General features: G+C 36.2%; 1 protein-coding gene across 1 annotated transcript; it reads right to left on the bottom strand.

Moving 5' to 3' along the window:
• Positions 1 to 525: 525 nt before the first annotated feature.
• Positions 526 to 8,200, bottom strand: rgs5a (regulator of G protein signaling 5a). The gene is made up of 5 exons (XM_077014779.1): positions 8,069 to 8,200; positions 6,592 to 6,705; positions 5,568 to 5,629; positions 3,171 to 3,337; positions 526 to 2,631 (listed from the first exon to the last, which is right to left on the bottom strand). The coding sequence occupies exons 1-5, from the start codon at positions 8,110 to 8,112 to the stop codon at positions 2,470 to 2,472; spliced, it is 549 nt and encodes a 182-aa protein (XP_076870894.1). The 5' UTR covers positions 8,113 to 8,200; the 3' UTR covers positions 526 to 2,469.
• Between the last annotated feature and the right edge of the window lie 263 nt (positions 8,201 to 8,463).

Genomic DNA, 8,463 nt, shown 5'->3' with positions numbered 1-8,463 from the left:
GGGTGGAGATCTGGATGGTACACAGCAGTATTTTCTGTGCTTGGATTAACAGCAATAATCTTCAGACACAATTGGTGCTGATTGGCTCTGCAGAGCCGCTCACAGACTTGCTCACCTACTCAGAGTAGCTTCAGAAGAGCTTTATGGTTCCTGAGATAGGTAAGACCTGGCAATAACCAGACGGCTTGCCAGATGCAGGTGAGATGAACATGGTCTGTAATGTAAACATTAGCTGTATCTCTGCATTATATGCCATAAATGTCAGGAAATGTAGGTACTAAACTATTGTAAATATCTGGTAATGTATAACCCCTCGATGACCCCAAATGGCATATGGTGTAACAACAAAATCAGAAATTCTAGGAAAAATAAATTAAAAATTTTTAAACACTTGCAATGTGAAAGAATTCTATAGAATATATATATATATATATATATATATATATATATATATATATATATATATATATATATATATATTTTTTTTTTTTTTTTTTTTTTTTCTTCTAACAAAGACAAAATAAATCATGGTAAAGTCATTTAATCATATGAACAGTGTTGTGCAATTCAGAACATTCTGAAAATGGTAGTATTGAAAAACAATGCGAGTTCCATATCCCAGTATGGGATTAAACCCTCAGCATTACTCCAGCATATCACTTCACCTACGCCCAGTCACACATGCACTGGAAAAAGAAACTGACAAAGGAACAAGCTATTGTCTTGATAATTCTAATCTTATGTATTCTCAATCAAGCAGTCTTGAATAACTTAAGGTCAAGTAGTTATAGATTATTTACATATGAAAAAATAAATACATCTTCAGAACTTTAATGTAATTAAGCATTTTATGTAATTGGCTACAATTGTACATGCACATATATTTTGTGAGATTTGCTATAAATGACAAGTACTCTGTAAGTCCTTAGCAACAGGTTTGGGGTAATTCATTATCTTTTTTGTAAACTAGCCTGTTTGAGACATTGACATTTTTTTACAATCTTTTCAGTTCTTTAAAATGTAATTTCTTAACAGTGAATGTTTCTTTATTAAGGTAATAACTGATTGAAATAACCATGTTGTGCTACTTCTGGCCTGCAGTTTTCTAATATTTGAAGTTTGTGGGATCATGTTAAGGACTTATGGAAGTACGTATCAGTCCATATAATGTATGTATGTTTTAAATCAACAAGAAAAGGTGAATAAAGAATAGGAAAATACAATGATTTAAATACAAATTAGTCTGCAAACACACTTTAAGATAGGAAAGGATTTTGTGACTGTAGACTATATATGGGTTACTGCTTTTGACTAGTAGGTAACATATCTCAAGTTTACTTGAAAATAGCTGATCATTAAAAAAAAATCATATAACATTTTTAAGAAATATAAAGGCATGCTTGAAAACACTGGTATAAATGCCATAAAAGCTGTATAACCACATAGCAAATATATTCTTTTCTTATTTCTATGAACTCTGGTGGCAAAAATGTTTTTTTTGACAAGAATAGTTTGGTGAAGCTCACCTTGGGGTCTTGAGGACATTATGCTTTGCTAAAATCCACACACACACTGTTAGAGTATGTTTGCTTTGTACCTTTCTTGGGAAAGGTCCTGTTTTCTCTGCTTTATAGAGATCCCCTACTACTTGACATCCCATCTTAGCAACTTACAGTTTGGCTGCTGCGTCGCAACCAGCCTCTTCTCTGGCTTTTCCCAGGGACTTGGTGCATTTAAACATGTCACTTGCTTTCTCTTACTGTGACTGATGGTGGGCTTTTCTAGATTAAGTGTGTATTTCCCCCCTTCCCATTTACTATACTGCTGTTAGCGTTAATGCGGACATTTCCAAGAAAAAGCCCTCGCCGTTCTCTCTCACCCCACCCCGTACCGCTTTCTGCAGAAGAAGAACACGGTGCACAGACACTTCTAATTGTGCCTTGGAGGTCACATTGCCCTCTTCAAAAACATGAGCAAGTCATCTAATTTCCAAGAAAAGCCATGAACTGCAAGTGGGGATCAGTCTGACTAAGGTTTTCCATTTTATTCGGTCCATAGGGAGGATAAAGGAACACTATTCCAGTTAACAGGCTATGCATACCAAACTGCTAACAGTGCCTCTAAATGTTTACATTAAGATCTTGCACAATTTGAATGTTTACTGATGGAACAATGATTTTGGAGGCATAAAATTTGTAGTGCTGCTGGTTACTTTAAACATCAAGCAAACGTTTTTTAAAAGTTGTGAGTTAATATGGTATGCTTCAGGAAGACAATGTTTTTTTTTTTTCATTTATACAATCTCAATACTCTTACACTGATTTTTTTCAAAACAGGTCAAATCATGTTTTCAGGCAAGGCAGTAGCACAAGGAAGCCACTATACTGGGCGTGAAAGAAACTTGGTGCTGGGAGGTACATAGATTGTCATGGATTTGTTAGCATTGTGTCCTGCAGCTGGAGTGAATGTTTACTTGTTCAGGTCTTGGTACTGTTCAGATCTGAGGAATCGCCCAAAGGAGTCCTTCTCCATCAGGGTGTAGATCCGGCTCTGGGCCAGATCAAAGGCAGATGGAGAAAGGTCCACCAGGTTTCTCAGGGTCAGCTCCTTTGTGAAGTGATCTATGTTCACCTGAAAACATGGGAACTGAGGATTTATTTTATACCAGATTATGCATGATAACGACATATATTAAATAACTAGGTAAATCATTTTCATTCATTGATCATTGTTATGTCCGAGAAAAGGTCTCATTGGCTCTCCCTTTCTTCACCTCTTTCACTTTGAAGGGTTCTTACAATTCATTCAAGTCAAGCTTGTTAAATCTAGTTTGGCTCTCACAGGTGATTGGATAAATTGGTCAGCCGAACATGATTCTCACTTTCCCTGAGAACCACAGAAAACCAATAGAGCAGCTGCTGTAACAGTCTCCCTGTTGCAAGCAGAGGGCAAAATGAGAAGCTCTTGATCCTCAAAGTCCAATAGAAATATCATTAGTGCTAAAAGGCTATGTTCCCTTTCCCTTAAAGGCACTTCAGGTATTCCACCTCTGTTAGGTCCGTCGGGAGACAAATGAACGAGTGTCCTGAGTGTTGAGTGGGAATGTCCTGGGAGTAGCTCTTCCATTGTAACTGGGAATATAGAAAATCTGAAGGTTGAATAAAACAAACCTCTTTGGGTCCACCCGTTTGGATGAAGTCCTCATAAATCTTCCTGGCCTTGGTAGCCATTTTCAGTGGGGCTTTAGTCTTCTTGAAATCCTCACATGCCATCCAGAATTCAACGTTCTCCTCACTGAACTCAGACCTCAGGAAACTCCTGAATGTTGCCAGGCCATCTGTGTAATATGGAATGAAGAAGCAGCATTGCAAACAGAATTGAGTGAGGGAGGGAGTGACTGAGTGCATGAGGGAGTGAGTGAGTGTGCATGCATGTGTGCTTGTGCTGGTCAGTGGCTTCAGGCCTTGAGCTGGGCACTAATGATCCCTTTCCAAGCATTACTAATATGCACTACTAGCACAGCATGCAGCACGAGTACTTATGAAGCTCCCTCACATGACATGTCTGCTTTCAGATGGCACATTCCACCAAATGTAGCCCTATGTTCAATATAATAAGTAAAGAAATAATTGTTACGCATTGATCGGCTAGCTGTAATTGTCGACTACAATTACACCATTAGTCTAATGTTTGTATAGTACAGAAAATGGCCTGGCAGCATTACAAATACCAATTTTCACAAACAAATGCATTTCTTTCATTCATTTGGCTTCATAAACATTTATTTGAACTGTCTCCAGTGAGTCGTTATGTCATCGAGGTATTGTGCAGTAGAGATGTCCTTGCTGTTTTCTAAAGCCATACCTATTCAGATAGTGTTTATTTTGTTCCCATTATAATGGGATATAACTAAACAGTTATAACTTTGTTATATTATCCACTGATTGAATATTGAGAAATGTATATTATACAAATATTGCTTGAGTTGATTTCTGAACCAGAATTCACCATTGCAAAACATAGAACATTCTGACCTGACTCTGACTAGTTTGTTGCTGATGTACAAATACATGGCCTGCCATCAATACAAAAAATGTCAGTTCTCATACGCTTTTCTGGAAATTAAGGTTCCATAGGTGACAGTCTCATTTGAAATGACAAATCTTTCACATAGTACTAGCATAACACATTTCACTGTGCATTTGGTACTGCACACAATGCATTGGCATCACTGATTGTACACATTCAAGGCTCTATGAGTGTTTCTGCAGGACTGCAATATCATGGTATTTCATTCTGTAGTATAGGTTTCTGATAATTGAAATCTAATTTTTGTTCAAGAAAATCTAAATCCTGGAATAACGAAACATAAAACCTAATTTTTATTCCTTTCTGTTTTACTAATAATATGAAAAGTCAGATTTTCTGTGATTATTCCAGTATTGTATAAATTTCTGTCCAAGGCCATCAGCAGGGCATGTGCATGCATGCTTCTGCTGATCATGGCTTTTGCAAACTGGCATGCATTAACTAATATTATTTTGGCTAATGTAATTGGCTTCCAGTTTCTTATAGCTCAATTATTATATTTAATTACCATTTTAGTGTGCTGTATAGCCTTGTAGTCCTGGGTAGATTTCTTGTCTAAGGAAAACGTCTAATCAAATCCCCATATCACCCCATATCTTTAAGCCAAGACATTTTGTGTCACTGTAAAAAGGAATCTCATATGAAATTAAATATAGACAAGCTTAATTTAACAAATCTAATTTCCGGCAGAACAGTGTTTGGCTACCCTTTGCAGTGTCATTTTGGACAGGGTCATTTAAAAAGATCTCTCAGGAGATTTGAACATAACAGCTGGAATTAAACTGTTTATGTTGTTCAGCAGACAACAATCATAAGCTGTCTTATTTTGGGGTCTTTACTAAGGAATAAGCCTTCAAGGGCCATTATAAATTCTACTCTTAGATACTTTGAGAACAGTCTTTTGACATTTACAATGAACGATAAAGCTTAGAAACAGCATTTGCAATAAACTTTAAATCTCATATGAAATGTCAAATTTCTGACTAAACCATGCATAAATGTGTCTATGTCAGTGCTTTTGGTAAGTAGGTCTATTTCTTACAGGTGAACTCAAAATATCAAGAGAATAGTCCATGTACATAATTGCCTTTAAAGGTTAACCTATCTACTGGAAGCCCACTCTCATGCAGATGGAAGTCACTTATGCATATTACTCTGTGTTCACAAATGTCTGTAAGGTTTAGATCCTGCAGATGAAAACGTGGTATGTACTGCTGAGCTTCAGTAGATGGAGAAGGAGAGGTGTGTGTATGTTGTCGCCATTAACTGTTATCATACAACAAGCTTTTTTATAACCAAATGCTCCTGTGCCAAAAAAACGAAACATTTCGCTAAGGCACAGAGGGGTTAAAGAACAGTCTGAGCGTGCCCTCCACCCATGCTGATTCTGCCTTTGACCATTGATACAGGAAATAGGACAATGTTTGTTTCCATGTGAGGGACAGTAGGAGAACACAGAGATGGAAAAGTGCACTTACAACTGTTGTTGAGCATTCGGTCCAGAGACTCCCTCCACTGAGCCACTTCTTCAGGGCTTGGCCTGAACAATGCAAATCACATCTGTACATTTCAAACAGAGTACAAAGTAATAATAATAATAATAATAATAATAATAATAATAATAATAATAATAAAATAATATATGTATATCCAATCTATCAACACCAGACTGCTCTGGAATTAAAACACGTTCATTAAGGTTTTTTTTTGTTTGATGAGGTCATTATGACATAGGATCTATTTCAGTTTGGCCGGGAAAGGAGAATGACGCAAGTCAGTGAGTGTGGATGCCACAGAGGTAATTACCAAACAAGCTTTTCCCACCAAATTAAGCCCTTTAACTACTTGTAGTCTTCAAAATGTCTGCATAAATTATATTTTTCTTTTGAACCCAAGGCCTCCCTTACACCTAGGTTTCTTGCCCTTGTTCTCGAAAATGAAGTGTTTCGTAATTCCAGCTGTATTTCTTTTTTTGCCCTACGTTAATCTTGTTATTTTCCCGTACGTTCTGAAATGGATTACTGAATTACGAGTCAAATTACCCATTGTTTGTCTCATTTTGACCACAATTACAGAGACTAGAAAGAGCTATTTCTAAAAGAACAATGAAGTTAAGCGAAGCACTCCTTTAAAGATATCAAAAAGGCACTTCACAGATAACAACAGTTAGCATGTTTGCAACAGCCCTCAGTTGATACTGATTTATATAATTTCTCTCTCTCTCTTCTCTCTGTCTCTCTTTTATGGAATTATAGATCCTCTCAATATTTACAACAGACAAAATAAAAATTTTCATCAATAGTTTCAGCTTTATGTGTGCCAGTAAAGACTCACATCACATGTGCATATATATATATATATATATATATATATATATATATATATATATATATATATATATATATATATATATATATATATATATATATATATATATATGAAGGCATGTGGGTAGATGGAGAAGGAGAGAGATCAGGAGCCAACAGGAACGTCTGAACTTACTTCTGAAGCTTCTCTGGTTTCTTCTCAGGCTTCTCAGGGTAAGGAATTATGAGGTCAATAGCATTCTCTGGCTTCTGGAGCAGAGTTCCCAACTTGGTCTTTATCTCTTTAGCCCTAGAATATAAAAATCAGTCCGTTAATTTGTCACTGTTAAAGTTTGAATATGAAAAGTGTTGTTAGATGATAGTTTGCCATTCAAAATAATTAATGCTTAAAATGTAAAAAATCCACCCCAGTCAATGTATCTGTCAAGTAGTATATTATGAAATTCTGTAATCACAGCTCTGTCTTCATCCATAGCATTAATTTGACTGATGAAAAAAGGCCTTGATACATTTAAAAAATGAAATAAATTAAAAATGAACTAACACCACTTATCATTGCTGGATAGTGCTTTAGACAGTTACATACATATAACCATATACAAAAAAACCCCTGCCTTGCTCACAATTTATTCAACTAGAATGATGGTTTTGGTGATGTTGCACCTTGCTCTCCCATGACTGGTTGTAATGGGGTAGTACCTAAGCTGAGATGTAAAGGTTCCCAACTGCAGCTCTCTGACTCATTCCAGAGCAACATAGCCGAGACTAAACTTTCACCAATTGAATTCCACTTTGGCCAGTGTTTTAAGTTGGTTTATTTATGTGAATGCTTCTTTTGTTCTGCAAAATTAAAACCAGACTACGCATTATTAAAAACAGACCCTCTACCATGTTTTTTTTCTGGCTTGGAGAAAAAAGTATTTGTTGCCTTGATCATTGTAGCGTTATGTTTCATACACAGGAGACAGTTCATTAAGACTCCCATCAGATTCATGGTGTACTGTAACATTCACATTCCATCTTATATAGAGGAAGATTTAACTGCAGGCTTTAAGTAAAAATATTATTGGAATATTAACATATTAATAAGACTTAAGTATAAAAGTTATACAAGTTCGACAAATGGAGTGAAACTGTTGGAAATATATGGAAAAATATGTCACTAATCATAGGTTACTTTTAGACCTACAGGTAAGTGTTTATAAAGGCAAAATTGTGAAGGCATGTCACTTATATCGAGGACAATCTACATAGCTTTGATCATAGAAATGCTCCTTATTAGCTTTCTGCACAAGCACAACTATCAAGGCATTTGTTGAAGCCTTAAGCAAACCACCAAGGCATATAGAAACAGTTTGGAAACAGGGACAAACTAGGTGCGGAGGTGATCTCTCCTCTTGGTACTTATGGTGAAATAATTAAGCTAGTAGGATATACCAGTTCTATCAATAAAATTCAGGTAGTCAGAATGAAAATATTTTTGTAAAAGCAATGTCAAAAACAGACATTTTTTCCTCTTTTTTCACACTAAAGCACATGTTTAATACAGTTTTTTCATTTAATATACTAATATAGTTTAATATATTAAACTCCCCGTGAGCCAATTTCGAACCAAAATGAACAAAGCAAACAAAACTACACACTGTACATACCTTTCCAGACATGTCTGAGGCAGGGCAGCTAATCCCTTACACATTTTTTAGACGATTTAGTACTGGTACACAGAGCAGCTCCACCACCATGAGTTCCTATCTCCTCTTTCTTTTGAATTTGTCTCCCTGCTCTGCACTGTTATATGGAGAGAACCCATTGGCCCTGTGCCAAAATCCCAAGAGCCAATCAAGTGGAAGCTTACCAGTACCAAGAGGGCTGAATGTGTTCTGGAGATAGTCAGCAAGTGTAGAGATGGCTTAAACCTTTAACCCCCTGATAACTGCCCCAAGTAATGAGCTGTAAATATCGAAGACTTAAAAACTGTAAATGTGCTTGGAATATTCAGCACAATTTATTTTAAATCAAGGAATACACAATGAGGACTTCTGAAAAA

This window comes from Brachyhypopomus gauderio, chromosome 8 (assembly GCF_052324685.1).
Source record: "Brachyhypopomus gauderio isolate BG-103 chromosome 8, BGAUD_0.2, whole genome shotgun sequence".
Classification (NCBI taxonomy): Eukaryota; Metazoa; Chordata; class Actinopteri; order Gymnotiformes; family Hypopomidae; genus Brachyhypopomus; species Brachyhypopomus gauderio.
The sequence above is the reverse complement of the archived record's forward strand: the minus strand, read 5'-3'. Positions and strand labels throughout refer to the sequence as shown.

Coding starts and splice junctions, on each gene's coding strand:
- rgs5a (XM_077014779.1), bottom strand. CDS start 8,112: ATGTGTAAGGGATTAGCTGCCCTGCCTCAGACATGTCTGGAAAG. Junction 6,706..8,068: donor CCTCAGACATGTCTGGAAAG/GTATGTACAGTG, acceptor TTTATATTCTAG/GGCTAAAGAGATAAAGACCA. Junction 3,338..5,567: donor CCGAATGCTCAACAACAGTT/GTAAGTGCACTT, acceptor CATATTACACAG/ATGGCCTGGCAACATTCAGG.